This window comes from Cuculus canorus, chromosome 10, assembly GCF_017976375.1.
Source record: "Cuculus canorus isolate bCucCan1 chromosome 10, bCucCan1.pri, whole genome shotgun sequence".
In the NCBI taxonomy this organism is placed as follows: domain Eukaryota; kingdom Metazoa; phylum Chordata; class Aves; order Cuculiformes; family Cuculidae; genus Cuculus; species Cuculus canorus.
The window spans coordinates 20,421,309-20,446,110 of NC_071410.1; the positions used below are offsets into that span (position 1 = coordinate 20,421,309).

The 24,802-nt window shown below is 52.3% G+C and overlaps 1 protein-coding gene across 2 annotated transcripts in view; it reads left to right on the plus strand.

Annotated features, from left to right (window-relative positions):
• MID2 (midline 2) overlaps positions 1-24,802 on the plus strand; it is a 117,275-nt gene that overhangs the window by 77,095 nt on the left and 15,378 nt on the right. For both annotated transcript variants that reach the window (XM_054076097.1, XM_054076098.1), the window contains exons 3-7: positions 1,241-1,336; positions 12,497-12,604; positions 18,648-18,796; positions 19,283-19,410; positions 20,516-20,659. In XM_054076097.1, the coding sequence (XP_053932072.1) occupies positions 1,241-1,336; positions 12,497-12,604; positions 18,648-18,796; positions 19,283-19,410; positions 20,516-20,659 (625 nt within the window). The remainder of the gene's footprint in view (positions 1-1,240; positions 1,337-12,496; positions 12,605-18,647; positions 18,797-19,282; positions 19,411-20,515; positions 20,660-24,802) is intronic.

The window sequence follows — 24,802 nt, forward strand, 5'->3', positions numbered from 1 at the left end:
AGTGATACCAGGCGGGCAGGCTTCAGAATCATAGAATTGTTTAGTTGGAAAAGACCTTTGAGATCATCGATTCCAACCGTACCTGCCCCGCAACCGAACCATCCCTGATAGAATCACAGGATTCTTTCTGGCTGAGCATGGAAGAACAGCTCTTGGTGCTCCTATGATCTGGGAGGTTTGGGAGGGAGCGGTGGAGCTCGGCTGGGTGCCAGATGGGTGGGCAGCTGGGCTGGGAAGGGTTCACCCCTGCTGTGTCCGGAGGCTGCTGGTCACTGCCTGCCAGTGCAGGCAAAGCGTCCCTTGCTGCTCCAGAGCTGCTCCACTGCTCTCCCTCCTTGTGCCTGGGCTGCTTCAGAAGAGATGGTGTGCAAAGGAGAAAAGTCCTTTTCTGATGGTTCAACAGGTTCTTGTTTGGCTTAGAATCATCGAATGGAGTCGTAGAATCATTAAGGTTGGAAACCACCTCTTAGTTCATCCAGTCCAACTGTCAGACCAGCCCCACCGTGCCAGCTAAACCATGTCCACAAGTGCCACCTCTACATGGTTTTTGAGCCCCTCCAGGGATGGAGACTCCGCCACTGCCCTGGGCAGCCTCTGCCAGGGCTTCACCACTCTTTCAGGAAAGAAATCTTTCCTAATATCTAATCTAAGCCACCTCTGACACAGCTTGAGGCTTCCTTACCACGTGCAAAACAAAACTTAGAATGAAAATAGCTGTGCTCTTTTTTTCCCTGGTAGAAATGTGAGGAGCAACACATTTAGTCTCTCACACCTTGCCAGAGGGTTCAGCACCGGTGAGTGGTTTGAGGACATATTTGGGAAACTTAGATGCACCTAATGTTTTCCCAGCTGCCCGCAAAGTTTTCCTGGGAACACAGGAGAAAATCAGCTTTGCTGCAGGAGCACAACCCACTCTGTCTTCTCAAACGAGCTCCAAAGGAGCAGCAAAGGGCAGACACCCACAATGTCCTCTCTGTCTAGTGGCCTCCTTCGGGGCACTGTGGTGCTGAGCTCGGTGGCTCCCCTGTCTTGGGCTACTCACCAAGCCACCAGCACAGGCTGGAGCTACTGAGATACCCAAGAGCCTTTCCCCGCTGCTATTCAGGTTGTCACTCCTTTAGGCGGCATGTTGGGTGGCAAATGGTCAAGGATGCTAATGGGAGGCTGGGGACCGTCCTCCAGCTTTGCTAATCTTTTTGTTTTTTTCTTTTTTTCTCCTCTCCCATTTCTGGTCTGGCAGCAAACCCTGGAGACAAATCTCACCAACCTGGTTAAACGCAACAGCGAACTGGAAAACCAGATGGCCAAGCTGATACAGATCTGCCAGCAAGTGGAGGTTGGTGAGAGCAACTGGAGGAGCAGGGGGGTGATGGGCAAAGTGCTCGAGTCATGGGAGACATGGGATTGCTCCTGTGTCCTTTCCCCAGGGGCTGCCCTGGGAGCAGAGATGAATGCGTGGTGGGCAGCATCGCTGACACTGAGGGGCTGGTGTGATGCTGAATTGTTTCAGAGAGTTTAGTCACCAATGATGGAAGATGTGGGGGTGGTTCTCAGGGATCAGGAAGGTCTCAAGGAGAGAGTGAGGTGAGTGGGAACCACTGGAAAGAGGCACATACTGCTGGGCTGGCTCAGGAAGGGAGCACCTGCTGGCTGCTCTGCACATGGGGAATGATGGGTGCTTTCAATTGGAGCGTGGGTGACACTGAGCATGCAGATTCTGCTCTCAGGGAGGGGGGGAAGCAGAGTCACCTCTGTCACAGATCTGTGCTCAGGTGCTATTTCTTTTGAGGCACAAGTGGAACCCACTGGGTCTGAGCACTGCAAAGCTTCATCTGCAGCTGGAAGGCATTAGTGAGAGTTTGCTTTGGATGCTCAGCATGGTGCAGCCTGCACCCTTGCCTTCAAAGGCTGGGGCATCTCCAGCTGTGCTCCCAGAAATAACAAATCCTTTTGACCATGGAATCCTTTTTCCCCAGGAAACTCACCTCCTCTGTCTTGTCTGGGGATGCTGTTAAATGAAGAGTTAATAATTGCAAAGCACTTGGATATCAAAGCGACAAGTGCTCCAGGAAGCAAACTACAAGTTGTGCCTGAAGCATGGCTTTGGAACAGTGGCCATAGCCGGGGCCACCAGAATCCCCTCCCTCCCTGCTGGTCCCACTGCTTTGGATGCAGCCCAGGACACTGTTGGTTTCCAGGCTGTGAGCACACGTTGCCAGCTCGTGTTGAGCTTCTTATCCCCCAGCACCGCAAGTCCTTCTCCTCAGGGCTGCTCCTAATCCATTCTTCCCAGCCCGCAATTGTGTTTGGGGTTGCCCTGACCCAGGTATAGCTCATTTGAGTCTCTCTTTCTTCCAAAGCACTTTGGCATAGTCTTACTTTTCCTATTAGCATGAGAGTGTTTTTATAACCTTTGCTGTAAAAAAAAGGACTTCCAGACATTGCCTCCAGCCACCGTGTTCCTATTTTGCTGTGTAATTTGCTGCTAGACAGAGCCAAAGCCCTGGAAAAGCCTCTCTCATCCTGCTTTTCCCTGAGCTGATCAAACTCTCCATGATGCCAGTGTGGAAGTAAAGAGACTCAGACAAGGAGGACTGAAGTGCTTCGTCCCCCATGTGCTGCTGTCCTGAGGTGCATCACGATGATGGCTGTCAGACCCAGTCCAGAATGTGCAATGGAGATCTTCCTGTGGTATTTTGTCCTTCTTCGTGCCAGGAGGCTTTTACCAGGTCCAGCTTGATACTTTCCTGCGGTTTCAGCCTCTCCATCTCATCCTGACCTCTGTGGACACATAGGAAAGTTATTTTACTCACCCCTCCAGCAGCCTATAGCATAGTTGTGGGCAGCCTATCCTGCCTTCCTTTCATTGGGCTGAGATAGTTTCAAGACTGGGGTTATTTTCAAGTTTCTTGCCAACCTCAGTCTCAGTTTCTCTACAACTCAGCCTGTTTCCCATTTGGTCCACACCTTCTTGGAGATGCAGTGGTCTGGACCGGTGAGGTTCCCCAGCCAGAGCAATGCTCTGTGCTTCTTCCAGTGCTCTGAGGAGAGAGGAAAAGGTTATTTTGGTTGATTCTGAGCTAAAATCCCATTTCTGTGTGTAAGGGCAGTGGCTGCAATTGTCACACCCCTGTCTTCCATGCGGGTTTTGAGCCTCAGCCCCTCTCTGCAGGCTGCTGCCTGGCTGCCGTGCCTCAGGACGGCGCAGCGCCTTGTGCTGCTCTTCATTGTTTGCAGATGACACTAAGCTGGATGGGACTGTTGATCTGCTTGAGGACAGGGAGGCTCTACAGAAGGACCTGGGCAGGCTGTGACCAACAGCTTCAGGTTCGACAAGGCCAAGAGGAAAGTCCTGCACATGCAGTGCTCCAGGCTTGGGGAAGAGCATCTGAGAAGCTGCCTGACAGAAAAGGACCTGGGGTTGCTGGCCAACAGTGGCTGAACATGAGCCAGCAGTGGCCCAGGTGGCCAAGAAGGCCAACAGCATCCTGGCTTGGATCAGCCATGAGGCAGCCAGCAGGAGCAGGGAAGGGATCGTCCCCCTGGACTAAGTGCCTGTGGGGCTGCACCTCGAATCCTGGATTCAGTTTTGGGCCCCTCAGTGCAGGAAAGACCTTGAGGAGCTGGAGCGCGTCCGGAGAAGCAAACAAAGCTGAGGAAGAGGCTGGAGAACAGGGGTTCTGGGAGCAGCTGAGGGCCCTGGGGCTGTTTAGTCTGGGCAAGAGGGGGCTGAGGGGAGACCTCATGGCTCTCTGCAGCTCCTGGAAAGGAGGTGTGAGCGAGATGGGTGCTGGGCTCTTCTCCCAAGTGACAAGGGATAGGATGAGAGGAACTGGCCTCAAGTTGTGCCATGGGAAGGTTTAGATTGGATATTAGGAAAAAATTCTTCACTGAAAGGGTTCTGAGGCAGTGGAACAGCTGCCCAGGGCAGCGGTGGAGTCCCCATCCCTGGAGGTGTTTAAAAGATGGGCAGATGAGGTGCTCAGGGATAGTTCAGTAGTGGACAGATATGGTTGGGCTCCATCTCAAAGGTCTTTTCCAAGCAAACGATTCTCTGATTGGACCTCACACTGCTCATTAAAGCTGTTCTCCTCATCTCTCCAGCTCATGCTCAGCTCAGGGCCAGCCTTGCCCTGTGGCAGTACAGGCAGAGTGACTTGTCCTCAGCCCCTTGGTTTAGGTGGGGATGTTGTCTCCATCCTTGCTGTGACAGCAGCTTCACCTTGCAGGGCAAGGCTGGTTCCAGCCTCTGCCCGGTCTGCAGCGGCTGCTTTTCCTTCCTGCTTTCCTTCCTCCTCTGCCTCCCTGCATCCTTCCTGCATTCAGAGGTGATGATTGCGATCTCTCCTGCCTTGAATTCTGTAACAGAATAGCAACGTTCAGGCTTAAACCAGCAGCAAGTGGGAAAGGCTTTGTACGGGGATTACAGAAAGCATTGGAGGAAGAGGCGATCACCTCTAATCCCGTGGAAGAAAGAGACTCGGCTGACCTTGCTGCTTTGACCACTTGATCTACCAAATGCTTTGTGTTCCCAGCGTGCAATCAGGCGTCGTGTGTTTGCATCACCAAGGGAAATGTTTGTGCGAGCTGTGCGTGGGGCGAGCCTCTGCCAGCAGCCTGGCACTGCCTCTTGGCTGCCGCCCCGGAGTCAGGAGTTGATCCACAATGCACCCGGTGAAAAACATTCAAGAGGAAGAGGGCAGTTAATACTTTATTGTCATTACAAAGCGCACATACCAATTAATAGCAAATTAATTTGCAGCTTTGTTCACTGAAATGATAACATAGAGAGAGGCTGTCACAATTAGTTGCATCTTAATGGGCTATTGATTTTTTTTTTGGTCGCTAAATTAAGCAGTGGTTCCTTGAACCAGCACCTTGCCAGAGTACAAAACCACCAGGCTGCTGCAGGGATTGCTGATGTGGATTCAGGGTCGGTTTGCCAGTGCCTGAGAAAACATGATGGTTGTTTGCTTCTCTCTTGGTCGCTCCAGCCCTTGCCGGGGGTGTACAAGCCCTGCGACATCCCTGAGGTGCCTCATGAGCCAAGCAGCTGTCGGGGATGCAGCATGCACTGTCTGGAGTCGTTTGCCCATAACAAAGCACATGAGGATGCATTTGCAGGGAGAGCTGGAGCTTGTTCTTCACCATCTCCATCTCAGAGAGCGACTGGGGCTCTCGGACAGAAAGCTGTTTCTTAACCCCCGTGCTTCCTGCAGGCAGCATCAGCACTTTGTTCTTTGCTCACTAAAGAAGGTCCTTGTGGCTGTCCGGATGATCTGGAGAGAGGAAAAGAGTGCAAACCCCTCTCTGCGAGTGCTAGCAGTGCCGGGTGGGCTGCCAGCAGCTGCGAGGCACTGTCAGATGCAGCTCAGTGGAAGAGGAGGAAGAGGCTGAGACTGCAGCAGAGACGTTTCAAGCTGGACCTGGTGAAAGCCTTCTGGCATAGAGGAGCATGAGATGCCAAATGCCACGGGAAGAGGCAGGGTCTCCACTTTACATTCCGGGGTGGATGGGACAGCCGTTGTCACGATGCACCTCGGGACAGGTACTCATATGGGAAAAGCTCTTCCAGTCCTCCTTGTCTGAGACTGCTTCCACATCCATGTTATGAAGTGTTTGAGAAGTTCAGGGAAGAGCAAGATCATGGAATCATGGAATGGCTTGGGTCAGAGGGGACCTTAAAGCCCATCCAGTTCCAACCCCCTGCCATGCGCAGGGACATCTCCCACTGGATCAGAATGTCCAGGGCAAGAAGTCCTCAGCCCAGCCAGTGTTCATGCTCGGGGAGATCAAAGCTAAAGCCAAAGCCCTTTTTCTTAGCTTCCTTCTGTGCAAAAAGGAGTATTTCCAGGCCAGGCACCTACCCCTTTGTCTCCAGAACTCCGATAGGGGTGCAGCTGGATTTGCCAGGATGATGAGATGTCTTTCCAAACCAGCTTCTCCTCTGAACGCAGCTCCAGCATCTTGATGATCTGACCTGTAATGAATTGAAATCTATTTGGTATTTCTTTATGATTCTGGAAGTTTCAGACCTCTAGGCTGTTATTTTTTACATAGTTTAGGAGTTTTCAGCTTTGTCAGTCTTCTGCTTAAAATAGCAGTCGAAATACATTCCTCAGCCTTACTAAATATGCAGACCTGCCCTTCAGAGGCACCTTTTCAGAGAGCACATTAGTGTGTGAAACAGAAAATATCTCTGCCCCTCTACACTTCCCCGTCAGTCTGAGTGCAGGGAATTTTGCTTTTGAGCTATTTGTGGACACTGTAAGGAGTGATTCCCTCCTTTATCTGCATGGGAGGCTGCAGCTGAGAGAGGGTGGAGGGACCAAATCCTGCAACAGCGATGGAAATGTGGACCAAAGAGAGCAGGTAATGACCCCACAAAGAAGCTGAGTTGTAAAATACCAGAGTGGGTAGCAGAGATAGAATCATGGAATTGTTAAGGTTGGAAAGACCTCTGAGCTCATCCAGTTCAGCCATCAGCCCAACCCCACCGTGCCTGCTAAACCATGTCCCCAGGTGCCACAGCCACACGGTTTTGAACCCCTCTGGGGGTGGGAGGCTCCCCCACTGCCCTGGACAGCCTCTGCCAGAGCTTCACCACTCTGTCAGTAAGGAGATGTTTCCTAGTGTCCTAAACTTCCCCTGGCACAACTTGAGGCCATTTCCTCGCATGCTATCGCTTGTCATTTGGGAGAATAGCCCAGCACCCACCTCACTCCAACCTCCTTTCCAGGAGCTGCAGAGAGCAATGAGATCTCCCCTCAGACTCCTTTTCTCCAGGCTAAACAGTCCCAGGTCCCTCAGCCGTTCCCACAACCCTTGTTCTCCAGACGTTCACCAGCTCCGTTCCCTTCTCCAGATGTGCTCCAGGCCCTCAAGGTCTTTCCTGCACTGAGGGACCCAGAACTGAACCCAGGATTTGAGGTTCAGCCTCACCAGTGCTGAGTCCAGGGGGACGATCCCTTCCCTGCTCCTGCTGGCCACCCCATGGCTGATCCAAGCCAGGATGCTGGTGGCCTTCTTGGCCACCTGGGCCCATGTTGTTCCCATCAGGGAGGTCATTGTGAGCTGTCCTGGCATGGTGGGGTGGTGGCCCTCTGTTTGGTGGCAGCCTTGCTGCAAACTGCTGCCTCTCCCCTGGGGCACGGTGGTCTTGCTATGTAGTCAAAACTCTGTTGATGGTTTTGGAGCTGCCAGTGCTGTGGGATAGGGTTAGAGTGCTCTGCTCCACCTCTGAGATGGGTTCTAAGGAGGTTTGTCTGTATGCGAATCATTGATGTGGTATTCCCCATCCCTCCACGAGCTGCAGGACAAGTTCTTTCCAGGTTTGTGTTTTGTTTTTTATTGTAAGGATGAGTCCCTAAGCACATTCCTACCACCTCCTCCATTGAGAACTGTGAAGTATTTCCCCCATTTCTTATGTCTAAAAGCTCTGCCCCCAGCACAGCTTTCCTATATTCATGGCACCTGCTGAGTTCTTCACTCCCAAATGCAGCATTTACCTGGGCACTAGCCTTTATCTTACAGTAATTCATCTTAATAAATGTGTTCCACCAGTATTGAGCTGGGCTTTTGCCAGGAGGGCTGTTTGTCTGAAATCCCACCTTTGGGGTGGTGTCTGCCCTGGAAATGCTCCTCTTTGCACAGAAGGCAGCTGGGGAAAAGTGCTGTGGTGGCCTCTTTGGCTTCAGCTATGATCTCCCAGAACATGAACGCTGGCTGAGGTGTAGATTTCTTGCCCTGGACAGGTTTTCAGGTTTAGGATTAATTTAACCAGGAGCCCAGGATTTCTTCTGGGGATGGCAGGCTGGAGGGAGAGCGTGGTACTTGCTGAAGGATCCCCCCTGCTTCTCCTGCTGGCGTTGTTTTTTGCAGTCCTGGCACTCAGGGCTCCCTAGCAAGCACCGGGGCTGCAAATGCTTGCAAACAGCCCTGATTTTGTGCTCCTTGGAAAGACGAGTGCTGGCCGTTTCTGTCTGCGCTTGTGCCTCGAAGAGCAAACTCACTGGCCAGCATCCCCTGTCACAGCCTGGCTTGCAAGGTAGTGCTGCCACCAGCACAGCTTGCTGCGGGCTCCAGACCCTGGGTCTGATGTCCCCGCCTCTGCTACCCTGCAGCACATTTGGAAGCTTATCTGCTGTTTTTTTCTCAGTAGAGTTATCTTTGCAGGCCATCAGCTGTCTCCCACTTCAGTGTTGCATAATCTGCTGGCCGATTTAAAAAAAGATCTTGTTATCAGATGTGTTTAACTCTGGGTTTGCCTTCAGACGTCTCCACTGTTTTACATAGCTGTGACAGTACACCATGAAGAAACCCTATTTAGGTCCTCTAGTACGCTATTAAATTTAAGCGATAGGGCTCAATCCCCCTTCTGTAAAGGGTCTCCCTTCTTTCCTGTCCAGGGCTTTGTGGATGCTGGTCTTCCCTTGCCCACAACACAGTGTTGGAACTGGATGGGCTTTAAGGTCCCTTCCAACCTAAACCATTCCTGGAGACAGAGAACTGAAACCTCTGCCTGTACTTTCACTGCCCTCTTTGCATGCCTTCCTCCCAGCTTTAAAATAAAACCCCCAAATCTGTGTATTTGAAGCCTGGAAAGGGGGTCCAGCAGGGAATGATCAGACTAAATCAAGCAGGACACATGTAGCTTGTTTTGTAGGAGCAAGCCACTGTTTCCTTCTGCCTCCTGGCGCTGATACCATCCTCATCTCCACCGATTCAAGGGACAGAGTGGGAGCCTTTTCTCTCCCCAGCTCATGGACCACCACTAGCAGCATCTTAATCATCCCATCTCTCCAAATGGGATTGGATGATTACTTCCCTGCTGGCATCTCCAGGTTTACATGGAGGAGCTGCTATTTGGACAAATCCTCCAGTGTCTCAGCTCCTGACCACCCTGGGGAGGGCTCCTGCTCTCCAGGGTCACCAGTTTCATGCCCAGCGCTTCTGGCACATGTCAGACACCTGTATGGCAGAGCCAGGCTGCGCACCAATAGCTCCTGCACCCATAACAGCGATGTCTGTGCAGAAGGGACTGATGGCTTTGGGAGATCTATGAAAAAGGAAATCATCAATGCATCTCTTACTTGGGTTTCTCTGTGGTTCTTTGAAGTCTTCTGGGACAAGTCTGCCATTGTGTCCTCCTGCCTTCTCTTGCTGTTCCCCACCTGTGTCTCAGCCAAGGATCTTGGCTCTGTAGCCCGGGGTGATGAGGGTTTAATGGTTCCTTTTCCAAGGGTGAGAAGGCCATCTTAAGTCACATCTTCCAGAGCAAAGCTTCAGAATTGAGTGCTCAAGAGTCTGAACCAAATGGAGGAGCCACATGTGCTGGTCTCCCCTGTTGGCAGCATCCATCTTTTCATGACCAAGCAGCTGGGGTGTTTCTTTGCTGCTTCACCCAAAGGCACATTGAGAACCACACAGGCTGCTGGCAATGCCCTGCCTGGCAGGGGGATATCTTGCTGGTCGACAGGGAGGAAAAGTATGTGTGATCTCCCCGTGGTTGTATTGTGGTAGGTGCTAAACACAAAATTATCATCTTGGCCAACTGTCCACATGGCAGAGGCCACAAGGAGACCAGACCTGGTCTGCAAGAGGCCAGATCATGTCCAAGGTGTTTTGCAATAGCTAATCAGACCTGAAGGTGGGAAGCTCTGGCCAGTCTGATTGTGTTGTCTTCAGTCCTTCACTGGGACTGACTCAGGTGCCCAAGTCTACACAAGGTCTTCTCATCTCCTGGCTCAAGTCCCTCCTCTCAGTGCAGCGATTCTGGAGGGCAGGGTGAGAGGAGGAACTGGTTGTGCAGTGTAGTGGGCTGTATTTCTTTGCTACTGAATCGTAAATACTGGGAGTGAGGTTAGGAAGGTAGGAATAGCAGCAGCACTCTGGAAGCTGACAGTGATCTTGAAAGCTCTGTTTGATGCTCGCTCCGTTACTCCCCGGGGGGCCGGTCCAGACGAAGCTGTGCTTCTCCCATGGGGAACTATGGTTAGGAGGGGAGGAGGCTACGGGTTTGAGCATCGCCAGGCTCCCCTTGTGAGCCCAGAGCAAAACCCATTAGGGGATGGTGCCCCAGTTTAGGAAGTGAACTGCAAGTGCAGAAAGAAATTTGCCTTGAGCTGGAGTAAGCTTAAAGATTTATTATGGTCTGGGCACGCATCCTGCCAAACCTTTGCACTATGAAGAAACGGGGCTTTTTGGAGCAGCAGGTGCTGCCAGCAGCATCTGGTACTTTTGTATTGCTTTAGGGGGAAGATGGCTATTTGTAAATGCTTTGTTTAAAGAGAAGCACCTAAGGAGCCCTCTGTGACCACCAGGCACTGTAAGCACTGTGCTATGGCAGATAATAAGGGCAATGGGGGCACCTGTGGGGCCTGGGGCTGCCACCCTGCCTGCCTGGCCCTGCCTACTGGCTGGGCTGCCCCTGTGTGACATGCTCAGGAGCTTCCCAGCTCCAGAGAATCAGAAAATTGTTTGGTTGGAAGAGACCTTTGAGATCATTGAGTCCAACTGTCCCTGGCCACTATTAAACCAGATCCCTGAGCACCTCACCTGCCTGTCTTTTAAAGACCTCTAAGGATGTGGACCCAACCATCTCCCTGGGCAGCTGTTCCAGTGCCTGAGAACCTTTTCATTGAAGAAATCTTTCCTGATGTCCAATCTAAACCACCCATGGCACAACTTGAGGCCATTTCCTCTTGTCCTATCACTTGTTTGCAGTGTGGGCTTCCCCTGCAGCGTGGGCTGGAAGCCACCTCCGAGGAGGTGCTGGAGCACCCAAGGCTCTGCCTAGAGCATCCTGCAACACCAGAATGGGGAAGATTTTTCCTCCCCAGGGCCCTTCACCACACTTACAGAGCTTGGGCTGCAGCCCAGCCCAGCGAGCGGCCAGGGCAGAGGTGAGGAGGCTACACCACCCCAACTTGCCCATAGTTGTTGGTGCTTTGAGCTGGATCAGCCCATTCATTAAGACCCCACGCAGGTTTTGCCTGCGCTCCCTCCCTCTGCCCACGCAGAGCGGTTGCTTTCAGTCTCGCTTTTGCAGATGCTTTGAAGTCCCCAGCACCCTTGCTCTTCCAAGCAGAGTGCTGCTGTTCATTTTTACACCGCTTCTTGTTTTAACTAACACACGGGCACTGCCTTGTTGTAGGTGCAGGAGAGAGCTGTGAGTTTCGCTCAGGAGGAGAGGCCGGTGAAGCTCATGCTGCTCAACTCGAAGCAGGACGTCTAGGGCAGGAGAACCTCCAGCTGCCCTATAGCCAAGGGCAGGGTGGGGGGGTCACTTATGAATGCCGAGAACAGCCCAAAGCATACAGTCTGCCCAGGGAAGGGAGGTGGAGACCTCCCTGAGCATCCCTGGCACAGATCAGCGCTGTCCTGCCTTACTGAAAGCTTTGCTGGAAAGCACTGCAGCTCTGTGTGGGACGTAGCACGCTGGCAGGGCTGAGCCAGGATCGCCGTGGCCTGGGTCTTGGGAAGGGGATGGTACCTACAGAGGAGCCTGTGCCCCACGAGCCACCTCGCACATACCCCCTTGGATGTGCAGCGGGGAAGGCTTCACACCCTTCTCTGGTCTTTTTCCTTCCTCCGGCTGGAGCAGTAATGGATGCAGGCGAACCAGTCTGCTTCCTTCTGTGTTGCAGGGCAGTTACCATAGAATACAATCAAAGAATCAACGAGTAGTTTGTTGGAAGGGACCTTTAAAGGTCAGCTGGTCCACTCCCCCTGACCCCCGCAACTGGCAGAGACACCTCCCACTGGAGTGGCTCCAAGTGGAGTGGCCTCTTCTCCCAAGTGACAGCTGATAGGACAAGGGGGAATGGCCTCAAGCTGCACCAGAGGAGGTTCAGATTGAATATCGGGAAAAAATTTTTCACAGCAAGGGTCATCATGCCCTGGCAGAGGCTGCCCAGGGCGGGGGTGGAGTCACCATCCCTGGTGGGATTTAAAAGACGGGTAGACGAGGTGCTCAGGGACATGGTTTAATGGTTGATAGGAATGATTGGACTCGATGATCCAAGAGGTCTTTTCCAACCTGATGATTCTATGATTCTATGATTCTAAACCCCATCCAACCTGGTCTTGGACACCTCCAGGGATGGGGCAGCCACCACTTCTCTGGGCAACCTGGGCCAGGGCCTCCCAACCCTCATCATAAAAACACTCCGTTGTATACAGTCTGAATTTCCCCTGGTATAAAATGGGGTTTAAAACCTTTCCTTCTTATCCTGTCACTACAGGCCCTGCTAAAAAGTCTTTCCTCATCTTTCTTGTAGCCTCTTTAAGTATTGGAAGGTGCTCTAAGGTCTCCCCAGAGTCATCTCATCTCTTCTGGTGCCCATCTCAACCCCTGGCAGCTTGCAGTGCCAGGGCCCAGCAGAGAGGATTTATTGCATCTCTCCCAGTCTGAGCTTGGAGAGGCACGGGAATGCCCTGCTCAGGGATGTCTGTGTCCCTCCTGACAGTGGGTGCTTTTGCTGTTCCTGGCCAGGTGAACACAGCCATGCATGAGGCCAAGCTGATGGAGGAGTGTGATGAGCTCATGGAGATCATCCGCCAGCGCAAACAGGTCATCGCTGTCAAGATCAAGGAGACGAAGGTAAGGAGGACCAGCTCGTGTGTCTCTTCCAGGCTCCCCTCCCTCGCCCATTAGGTGGCTGCTGCAGCATCCGCCCTTCCCCTCCGGGCACAAGGCAGCAATTTGGCAGCCCACGATGCTGGGATGTCCCAGCGGCACGCGGAGGGGCTGCTAGAGGCGCATGTGCCTTGCCTGTGGAGGAATTGCCTTGGGCTGCCGTGGATGTACACGGCATTTACTCCCTGGTGCCCCAAACAGGGGGTGAGTCATAGAATTGTAGAACAGTTTCGGTTGGAAAAGACCTGTTAAGATCATCGAGTCCAACCATTGATCCACCCCTGCTGAGTCTGGGTGTCCCTCGCGGCTGCTGTCCCCAAGGTTCTTCTGCTGAGGACAAGGCTCCACACGGCTGGAGGAGGGAAGGCGTGTTGGTTAGCTGGAGAAATTGAGGCAAATACTTGGATCAGTCCAGACAGCTTTCTTGGGGCTTTTCTAACACTCTGGTGCTAATATAATAATGTTGAATTAATATTGAAGGGCTGTCTAAGCAGCTGAAGGAGAGAATCAGTGCTTTGCAGTGCAGCATAGCTGTAGGCGAGCTGATTTCTCCCCCTTTTCTTTGAAGGGAGGTATTTGGACCCTTCCTCCAGTGATTCCAGGTGTTCTGGCTTTTCTCGGGGGGTTCTGTATTGGAGGGATCAGCTGTAGCTCGGAGCAGTGCGCACGGGAGCTTACAGTGTGTATGCACAAGCCTTTTGCCTTTTTTACTGAGCTTGAATGTACGTTAGGGTCCAGCTCTGCATCCATCGCAGTGCCCATAGCTCAGCCAGGGAGCACCATCGTCCCAAATACAGAGTCTTTTGTGGGCGAAGGTTTGGGAGCAGGTTGTGCCTTGTGCGTACACAAGAGAGCAACTGCATGACTCTCAGGCAGGAGTCTCCTCGGCAGGAGTCGAAGCTTTAAATGCCTGCTTGTATCCCAGCCACTTGAGGGAACATATTTTATGTAACAATGCCTTCTGCTGGTCCATCTGTCTGTCTGCTTCTCACATCCCATCCTCTCCTCCTAATGGCTTTGGACCATGTTGTCCGGTTTCAGCCGTACTTGGCAAGGAGCTGGAAGGCTCAAAGATGTTGCTTTCCTGCAAATTGGCAGCTGGGTGGAGGGGAGAGGCCCCAGTGAGTGCCCAAAACCATCAGGAGAAGCAACGCTCAGTAAGCTTGTCCCCATACAGCTACAAACCTGGCACCACATCAGCGGGAGATGGATGTGGGGACAGTGGTACTTGTAGTATTGGAGAGAGGACTGGGTTTGGTTACCAGAGTTACCAGTAAACTGGAATAAGTCTCTTTGATGGTGAAATTGGGCTGGAGATGGAAATATGTATGTTTGCAGTATTGCCATACCCCTGTGTAGCCCTCTCTGCTGCGGGTGCTGGCGGGGGGAGGCTGGGGACTGGTTTTCTACATTGCTTTCAACACCTCTGAGCAACAATTTCCGAGTTTGAATGGGAAACTGCCTTTCCCAGGAGCCCCAGCCTCAAACATAGGGGAGTTTAAAAAGCCTCAAACACAAAAGAAAAGGAGGAAGCACTGCGGCTGCTTTGAAGCACTTTGATTGCGGGAGGGAGAAAGAATGCTTTCCTGCTGAATTGCCGTTTGGTTTTCCATTTGCTCTGGGCTGCTTTTCCTGACAAATGGCCCTACGGATGTATGGAGCAGCCTGATTGCACGGTGTTGGAAAGAGTGGCAGCCCTGGGACGCAAGAAGGAAAGCCTGTAGAGGCAAAAATACTAAGGCAGTGGTCCTGGGAGAAACTAGCTGCTCTGTCCCTGGGCCACTTTGGTAGCGGTGAGATGGAGCTCCTCCACCTCCACAAGGCAGTGAGAGGGATGTGAAGACCGGAGCAGAAGCGTGAAGTTTGTGCTTGGTCATGGATGGGAGCAAGGGATGCCTGGCAAAGTGCCTGGAGGGTGATGCTCCTGGACTTTGATGCTCTTGGGCAATGCACGTTTGAGGTAAGGAAACCATTCTCAGCCTTTAGGTATCTTTTATTCCAGTAATCCTAAAAAAAAAAAAGAGCTCTTCCCTGATGAGTCACATGTCTTTGGAAACCCACCAAACATACTGAGGAGGCTACAGGCAGCTCCAAGCTGGGCTCAAACCTTGCAGGGCTCAGGTTTGGGCTCTGCCACCACTTGGATGCCCTGAGCCTGGGCAGCACTCCGTGACAAACGTGTCACCAGGGCAGTGGGAGCAGGGTGGGTGTGAAGGACTCAGGAGGCAGCAAAAATCATCAAGGAGGATGCAAGAGGAGGAGCAGGAGGGAAGCCAGGAGCTGGGTTGCCCTCAAGAGCACTCTGCTGAAGGTGCAGATCCAGGCGGCAGGTGTCAACACCCACATCAGCTGCTTGGGGCATGGCAAGTGCTGGTGTCACCTGGCCTGGCTGGCCTTGGGCCAGGGCATCTGCACCTACTTCTCCCTTTGCCGTGACAGAAGCTTTGTCTGGGATGACTGCTGCAGGCTGAGGTCATTGCGGAGATGTGGCCAAGGAGAGCTGGCTCCTGGCATGCCAGCAGCTCCTGGGAGCGATTGTGGCAAGGGCAGGGCTTTCCTGCCTCTCCCTGCTTGAGACTGACAGGGAGAGACTCACCAAGTCCTCCCTCAAAACAAAAGTCATAGAGTCACAGAATGATAGAATAGTTTGGGTCAGAAAGGACATTAAAGCCAAGTTCCAAGGCTATTGCTTTAATTCGAACTATGTGTGAGCGTTAAGTCAACAGTGAGTCGGACCCCGTGACTTCTTGCTGAGGTGGAAGCAGGCTGCACATCTGGTCTTGATAACAGTGGTGGCAATTTGGCCCTGCTCCCGGCCATCAGCGTGCCAGCCCTGCCCCTGTACCTGGCTGTGTGTCTGGGAGCAGGCAAACCTCTGCCAGGGGAGTGAAAGGATTAAACCACGGAATCACAGAATGGTTTTGGTTGGAAAAGACCTTTAAGATCATTGAGTCCAACCATCAGTGCAGCCCTGCTAAGTCTGCCACGGACTATGTCCCCAAGTACAACATCTACAACATCTACTCGTCCCTCCAGGATGGGGACTCAACCCCCTCCCTGGGCAGCCGTTCCAGTGCTTAACAAACCTTTCAGTAAAGAAATTCCCCCTAATATCCAACCTAAACCTCCCCTGGTGCATCCTGAGCCCATTTCCCCTTGTCCTGTCACTGGCTACCAGAGAGAAGAGACCAGCACCCACCTCACCATATCCTCCTTTTAGGTAGTTGTAGAGAGCGATGAGGTCTCTCCTCAGCCTCCTCTTCTCCATACTAAACAACCTGAGCTCCCTCAGCCACTCCTAAGGCATGTGGTGACATCTTCTGCTCTATCCTTCCCTCCGATCTGCCTGCTTCCATTCTCCAGCTGCTTCCAGGCTTGTGGCTCTGTGCTGGGAACCATGGCCAGGATGTGGTCAGCCGCATTCGGGATCTTCATGGGTGCTGGAGTGGGTGCAAGTAGATGCTGCAGCTCAGCATCAGGCTGCAGGGACACGGGGCTGGGAGCTGATGTCCTCCGAAAGCCTGGGTGAAGGAAGAAGTAGTGCAGAGTCCCTCATACCTTGGTCACTTAACAGCTCTGCCAACAAGTGATGCTGCCTGGCCACATGCCATCACCTCCCAGGTTTAACCTGAGCTTCCTCACTGCTTGCCTGGAGCTGACACGTGGCTGGCTCTGAGCTGTACGTCTCATGGGATGGATGCTGGGGTCTGGCAGGTGTTTCTGGCTGGAGCAGGCAGGTATCAAGGGCATCCTCACCTCTAACGGTTGGTATCCTTGTCTGTGCTGGCAGTGCAGCGGGTGGTTGCCAAGGGATGCTTTATCACAGGTGCCTTTGCAGAACTCACAGCACTTTCTGGGGGATGCCCAACTGTCCTCACCTTGCTTGTGATTCCCTCAGGGTCCCCTCCTGCTACAGCCTGGCACGCCGCGCCTTGGCCAGCACTGCAGTTGGTGCAGCTGGGTGGGTGCCACGCTGGTCCCAGGTGCCGGGACTCCGTTGACTGGCACCCAGCCGTGTCGCAGGCTGCGCTGGAAACCCTTAGGTGTTTGGGGGGGATGCAAAGTCAGGGCTTTTTCTTGGCTTGAGGTGTTCAGCACTCATCTGTTGGCTTTTCACCCTTGCTTCTGCTTATTTTGAGCTTCTTGAGAGGCGCCAGGGGCTGCGGCAGGACGTTGGCAGCCGTGCAAGGAGAGCAGGGCCCTGCTATCAGCCAGGGAATTCGCATGCTGCTTCCTGGTAAATGTGCTGACAGCGCTGACACCTTGGAAGAGCAGCTCGAGCAGCCTCCCCGCCATCTCCATGTGCTCCCGCTTTTGCGTCCTGGAGGATTTTCCAGCCACAGATGGGGCAGGGGAGTGGGTTGACAGTGTGCTGCAGGGCAGCGGTGAGCGAGGAGCTCCAGGAGCTGCTGTCGCGGCAGCTTGATGGGGCTCGCAAAATGCCCTGCTGCCTCATTAACAAAAGGAAACAAGGAAATAAGCTGAAGACAGGCAGACGAGCAGCACAATGTACCAGCTGCTCCCTTCGGAGGTGGGCTGGGAGAGCTGCCAGCAGCTGTACAGAGCAGAGAGGACGGGGCTAAATCTCTGCCCTTGTGTTCTTGCAGGAGTCCAGCACAACGCTTGGTTGCAAGCTAAAGAAGCAAGAGGCAATGATGTTTCTCTGGTTGGTGCTCCAGGCGCGTTCCTGGAGGACCACTCATTTCATTTTGAACTGTGTTTGCACAGTCCCATTCTGGAGAGCCTTGTGTGGGATGTGGCTGCAGAGCCCAGGGCAAAGGTTCTGAGATGGGATTTATCACTTCAGAATCTGCTGTTTCAGGTACTCCCAACCCATCTTCATCTGCTGAAATTTGCTTTCCACTCCCCTGGGTGGTTGTCGGGTCCCTCAACGCAGATGAATCCACGAACAGGGCAGTGGGAATTTATATTTCATTAGCAAGTGCCCTGTTGTCCCACTCGAGATGCTTTTCCAGATACAGAACTACTTCCAGCTTAGCTGTTAATGTAATACCAGTGTGTTGATTCACCTCCTTTCTTCTGTGTCTTTGCTGATGCGAATGTAGGATCTAGGAAGGCTCTTCCAGAGTGGGAGAAGCTGCCCTGAGAAGTGGTGGAGTCTCCATCCTTGGAGGGGTTCAAAAAGCATGTAGACATGGCACTTGAGGACGTGATTAGTAGGCAGGGTTGTGTTGGGCTGATGGTTGGGCTGGAAGAGTTCCAAAGGGCTTTCACCAGTTTTCTAATACAACCTCTGAAGTACAGAGATTTTGCCTGAGGAATAACAATTCTTCTGGTTTCCTTGCTGTCTTTAACACTGCTGAGCACCTTCTACTTTGCAGAAGAGAGAAGAGGCACCATCAAACCTGTTCTCCTGAAGTAACAAGTCCTTTAATAATGTCAGGATCCATTCCTCATTGATTTAGTTCTACTTGCGCTTCAGCACTAAGTCATTTTGTTCTTTTTCAGTTCATAAAGGAGACTTGATCAAACTCTTCTATCATAGAATCATAGTATGGTTTGAGTTGGAAGGGGCCTCAAACCCCATCCAGTCCCACCCTCTGCCACGGACAGGAACACCTCCCACTGGATCAGGGGCTCCAAGCCCCATCCAACCTGGCCTGGAACCCCTCCAGGGATGGGGCAGCCACCACTGCTCTGGACAACCTGGGCCAGGGCCTCCCCACCCTCACAGCAAAACATTTCTCCCCAAGATCTCATCTCAATCTCCCCTCTTGCAGCTGAAAACAGTTCCCCCTCATCCTATCACTCCCCTCCCTGATCCAGAGCCCCTCCCCAGCTTTCCTGGAGCCCCTTTCAATACCGGAATCTGCTGTAAGGTTTAAAAATATGTGTTGCTGCTCTCCCTCCCCAGAGCCTTTGGGGACATTTCTGTACCGTCTCACCCCTCCTTGCTTCTCCTGAGCTGTCCTGGCTTAGAATGTGGGTTTCCTCAATCTGTGTGCTGGCTTCTGGGCATCTTTGCTTCCCTCTGCTCCTCTTGCAGGTGATGAAGCTGCGGAAGCTGGCTCAGCAGGTTGCTAACTGCCGGCAGTGTCTGGAGCGCTCCACGGTCCTCATCAACCAGGCAGAGCACATCCTGAAGGAGAACGACCATGCACGGTTCTTGCAGACAGCCAGGAACGTGGCCGAAAGGTGGGCTTGCTCAGGACACTGATGGGGTTTCGCTGGAGTTCTCGCCTGTTCACAGCTCCCTGTCCTCCCCCTGGCAACCTTCCTGTGTGTTGTCCTCAAACACGTGGGGTCAGAGGTCTTGCTGGTTCCCATCCCTTGCAGGACAGGACATGCAGGGCAGGTCCTAATGAAGGTGAACATCTGCTGTGGGAGCAAACATTGTTCAGAAGTGGAGAAAGTGGTGGAAATGCCAATCCAAAGGGAGACTGTGGGGCAGCTGGGGCTGGAATCTCTAAGGATGGAGTCCCCCCACCTCTCTGGGGGACATGTCCCAAGACTGGGCCACCACCCTGGGGCAGGAGCAGTGATTTGTAGGCACAAGAGGGTTTCCCAATGGCATGGCATGTCACTGCTGCTTGCACCCTTTTTTTCCCTGTCTCACCGCTGCTGGGTGTTGGGAGCAACACGCACGCCGGTGTGTATTGATGGTCTCTTCCTTTCTTTCAGGGTCGCCATGGCAACTGCATCCTCTCAAGTTCTGATCCCAGATATCAATTTTAATGATGCATTTGAAAACTTTGCTTTGGATTTTTCCAGAGAGAAGAAGCTGCTGGAGGGGCTGGATTATCTAACTGGTGAGTGCACAGAGCAGGCACACTCCTCTCCACCTGCGCCCCATGTCCTCCCACAGCCCCCTCCCCTGCACCCCACCAAGGCCTGGCAGGAGTATTTTCAAGCAAATTGGGTCACAGCTCATTCTCACTGGTAAAAAATGCCTGGTTGGCTGCAGCAAAGCAGAGACTGTGCTGTCCCCAGGACAGGGACATGTCCCTGTCTCCCTGTTTGCACTCTGCCTCTCCCAGAGGGTGGGTGGAAAAGTTCAGAATGCAGCTGAAAAACAGTGGTCTCCACAAATCCAAGGAGGAGGCTGATGCCCATAAGAATCTTAGAGGGTGGCTTACAGAGAGGAAGCAGTGAATTAAACAATTATGGTACACCTAATTACTGCGTGCTTTAGCATTTCCCTTTTGCTGCCCTTTCTGTGACTCTCTTGGTGCTAAATTATGGGCAGAGATCTTGCCGGACTTCTCAGCGCTGTCTTTATGCCCACAGCACTGGCTAAATGCTGCTGCTGCTGGACCATGGTGTGGGGGAAGGGATGAATGTTCCAGAGAAGCAAGGACATCTTTACCCACCCAAATCTGGTTTTCTTCATCATGAAGCAGATCAGCTTGCAATGAAAGATTAACAAATGTGGCCAAAACAGTTGTGGGACAAACTGCTTATTCCACCACCAGTGCTGAGAAATGGATGGGTTTTGAAGTGGCATCTCCACTTGTTTCTCCGTGAGGGGGTCAGACCTGACGGAGGCAGAAGTGAAAAGCCCTCGTTCTGGCACACCTGGAAATACACTGGCCCTTGCGCATGTTGTTATCGCACTGAAAAGTTTAGTTGAGCAGGAAACACCAGGACCAGGTTGGATGGGGCTTTAAGCCCCTTGATCCAGTGGGAGGTGTCCCTACCCGTGGCAGAGGGTTGGAACTGGATGGGCTTTGAGGTCCCCTCCAACCCAAACCATTCTGTGAAACACAGTGACAAATAAAATGAGACAGTTTGTGTTAAGAGACTCTGCTCCCCGCACAAGCCCTTCTCTAGCCTTAGGGGAGAAAAAAAGACCAAGGTATCTTAAGAAAAGAAAGCCCAAACTTACTGAAGCCCATTGCCTGTGATCTCCTGCAGCACCGAACCCACCATCTGTCCGGGAGGAGCTTTGCACGGCCTCCCACGACACCATCACCGTCCACTGGCTCTCGGAGGATGAGTTCAGCGTCAGCTCCTACGAGCTGCAGTACACCATCTTCACTGGCCAAGCCAACTTCATCAGTAAGTCACTGCGCCTGAGGTCACTCGGTGACACCGTGGTCCAGTTTAGGAAGGAAAAAAACTATTCTTGGGGAAACCAGTGGGTTTAAAGGCTGGGAGTTACGGGAGGAAGCCGCAACGAAGGATCTTCTGAGGACACTGCTCAGGCTGTAATCAAAATGATGGGGGACCCTGTACTTCAGGGCCCATAGCTGAACTGTTTTGCTCTGCACTTGGTGTCTGCACCTCCAGCTTGGTGAGGCATTTGGGGCATGGGAGGGCCTCATCTGTCTTACATCTACAGTGTCTGTACATCTTACACCACACCCTGGAGTCAGATGGGCAGGGCAGCACCAGCTCCTCTGTGGGCTGCTAATTAAGTGTGATTTATATACCCTCCAGAACAATATTGAAGCACATCTCCAGGTCATTATTCCTGAAAATAACCATCATACTTAATTATTTTTCCATGGCATCAGAGATTTGCTTAGCAGGAATGGGATTTGGGGACCAAGGAGGGCTCTGTGGTGGGACCACATCACTTTGGAAGCACTGTGGTCTGACAGCGAGGAACCTGCAGCTCAAGTCTCAGCATCCACTTCCTCTGGGAGAGCCTGAGCTTTATTGACAGTGTGGTGCTTGGCACATTTTCCATGCTGTGGTAACTTCTAATGCAGCAGGATGGCTTTAAAAGAGTTTTATAGGGCCGGGCCTGCTATGAGATTAGGACAGCTACCTCTTAGATGCAAAGATCCCTCGTGGATGTTTGTTATTTAACGAGGACGCTGGTACTTACAGGAGTATTAATATTTACAGTGCATTTAACATCTGGCTCCACCGTCTGGGGAGGGATGTAGTGGGCTCCAGTGACATCCGTGCCGTGGATGGCTGGTTGTTTGCAAGGCACCCTTGGAGGCGTGGTAGATGTTCAACCAGAACGAGCAGGAGAAAGCAAGTTTGTGATTTTGGTGACTTTGAATGGATGCACTACTCTGCCTCTGGTTCTGCTGCCAGAGTGCGGTGGAAAACAGAGGGAAGCAGAAGCAGCGAGATGGTGGGAGAGACCTCTTGGGAACTGGAGGGAGATAGAGCAGCTCTGGCAAAGCATCGTTTTGTCCCAGCAACCTGCTGCCACTCTTCCAAAGATCAGGACCTTCAAAGCCAGAGTTGTCCTCATAAGCAGCACGGTTAGTGAAAAGGTTTGTGTCCAGGAGGATTCCTACCAGCCTGGGGCCAAACACGGTCTGAAGGCACCAAACAATGCCCGGCACAGCAAAGCTGAGCTGTGGTGAGCAGCCTTTGGCTACAGCCACGATAAGGCTTCAGGGGTTTGTCCTTACCTCTGTGAATCTCCGCATCTGACTTCAGGGCTGGAGTTGTGCTCTGGTATTACCCAGGCAGAGTTCATCACACAGCCTGAATCAGCTGCAAGCTTGAAGATAGAATGAGCCAGAAACTGCCTGGGGATTAAAGCTAAAGGAATATGCTGAATGCCTATTTAATTTTCTCCCCCACACCTAAACTAATCAAAAGAGACCCAGTCTCTGAGCTTTTTAGCACTGTGGTTTATCATTAGGTATGCTGCAGGTTGAAAAAGCCAGAGCTGGGAGCTGTGACATCCCCTCCCTCCCCCTGAGGACAGATGTGTCACATCTGCAGGAGCCATTTAGTTTTCCTCCTTGTTCGTTGTCAGGAAGGTTCATTTAAAAAGCAAAAGCTGGCTTGGTTGTCCTGGCAGGAAAGGGCGTTCTTTGGGTTTCCTCAGAGAGAGAGGGGAAGAGCAGTTCAGCCATAAAGCCCAGGACTGTTTGCCAGTCTCAGCAGCAGCGATTTATTCCTTCAGGGGAAGGGGGCCAGCAAGTCTTTGAGATGTCAGAAATATCCTCCTAAAACTGGAGGGGATTTGCATTCTGGAGGAAAGTCAGTTTGTGGACTGGGTTATAGCAGAGTGTCCAGGGAAACTGATTGTTTCCTATGAGAAAAATATACCGATGTTGTAATAGAAGAACAAAAATATTGCTTCTAGTTTGTCTGTCCTGCTTTGGAGGAGCACAAGATTCCCAGAGCGTGGCTCTTGCAAGGGAGTTTTGTTCCTGCTTTGCCTTAGTAGCCCTCAGTGTTGTGGGAAGTCTTGACAAAATGTTTCAGAGTGGACTTTTTGGGGTGCTATTGGTTGACCTCTCTCAGGCAGACACCAGTGCTGGACGTGCAGTGTCACAGCACCGGAAGGCTGTGAAGTGCTCCGTGAAACAGGCAAGAATGTGCCGGGTAACGGTACTGCTTGCGACTCTGGCCACTGCTTGCATCCCTAGTCCTGGCCAGCAGCCTTTGCCCTCAGTTTGGAATGTAAGATGATTTATTGCCTCATGGTCAGAGGTTTGTTACGGGTATCCGGGTGAGGATTCTCCTATAAAGCACTCCGCTCCTCTGCCAGCCACGTGTTTTCTCCAGCATTTTGCCCTTCTCTGAAGGCTCAACAACCTCTTTGGCCCTGTTCTCAGATGACCGCAACCCTCCATCTCCCCTGTAGCTGCCAGCAGAGGAAGACGTGGACCATGTTCCCATGAGCACTGTGATCCAGTGGCAGCAGGGGTGGAACTGGATGGGGTTTGAGATGCCTTCTGACCCAAATCATACTATGATTGTGTTGGTGCCACCAAGTTGTTTAGGTGGGAAGGGACATGGGCAGGGCTTTGCACTAATTCTGCATAAGCTGAACTGACTTGCTTCGGCAGTGACGGTTTCCAAGCATGGAGTCCTCAATTATCAGGGTCCTGCTCCAGTGCTTCCCCACCCTCAGCTAGAAGAATTGTTTACTTCTCTCATCAGGATTTCCCCTGCTGCAACTTGTGCCCTTGCCCTTGAGCTATACCAGGGTCCCTCACAGAAGGGACTGACTCCCACCTCTCCCCATATGCTACTTTGGGTGCATGGCTTGGACTCCAGTCCCTTGAGGGGCTTGGGAATCAGTCACCTACCCACCTTTGGGAGTTGTGGGACCTTGGCACAGGTACCAGGAAGGTAGGAGCTATGGAAACTGCATTCAGTTCTGGAGTCCTCAACACAGGAAGGACCTGGATCTGTTGGAGCAAGTCCAGAGGAGGACATGGAAGTGATCAAAGGCTGGAGCACCTCCTGTACAAGGACAGGATGAAAGTTGGGGTTGTTCAGGCTGGAGAAGAGAAGGCTGCGGGAAGATCTTAGAGAAGCCTCCAGTACTGAGAGGGGCTCCAGGAAGGTAGGGAGGGGCTCTGGATCAGGGAGTGCAGGGAGAGGAGCAGAGGAACGGTTTTCAGCTGCAAGAGGGGAGATTGAGATGAGATCTTAAGAAGAAATGCTTTGCTGTGAGGGTGGGGAGGCCCTGGCCCAGGGTGCCCAGAGCAGTGGTGGCTGCCCCATCCCTGGAAGTGTTCAAAGCCAGGTTGGATGGGGCTTGGAGCAACCTGATCCTGTGAGAAGTGTCCCTGCCCATGGTGGGGGTTGGAACTGGATGGGCTTTGAGGTCCCTTCCAGCCCAAGCCACTCTGATTCCATGAAGCTGCAGGGTGATGAACAGCATGCGAAGTTCTGGAAGAAAGCCCAGAGGGGCACACGCTGGGAGAGCTTTCCTTGGCTGTCTTCGGTAGCTCGCTATAGAAGGGGTAAAGAAAACATCAGTTAACATCTCAGAGGAGAAAATGAATAATATATTGTCACTTGAAATAACACAGTCAGGTCTGGGTGATGAAAGTGTTTGAGTCCTGGCTGAACTCATGCATGAAGAGGCACTGGAGACTGGGCTAGGGCTCACCTAGCCAGAGCACGAGAGGCTTCCCAGGAAAGGAAATACCTCTGCAAAGAGCACACAGTTGGCCTGTGGAAAGCATCCCCTTCAAGCTTTCTTTAAAGCCAAGAGCTCAGCAGGAGTTGGACATTTTTATGGATGACAAAAGCTGCAATAAAAAGGATTTTTTTTTTTTAAGCTTTGGCAAGGATAGAAGCCCTCAGTTTTTTAGGCCAACCCCTTCTTGGTTGTTTTGGGAAAGAAACCTGCTTGGGAGGCCAAATCATTCCCAGCCTGTCATCTCTCAGCCACCTTGTCCTTTCTGATGAAGGATCCAAAGCTGATCCTTGTTTGCAGGGAGATAACACCTACTGGTTGCTTGGCTGAAAGCTGTGTGCTCT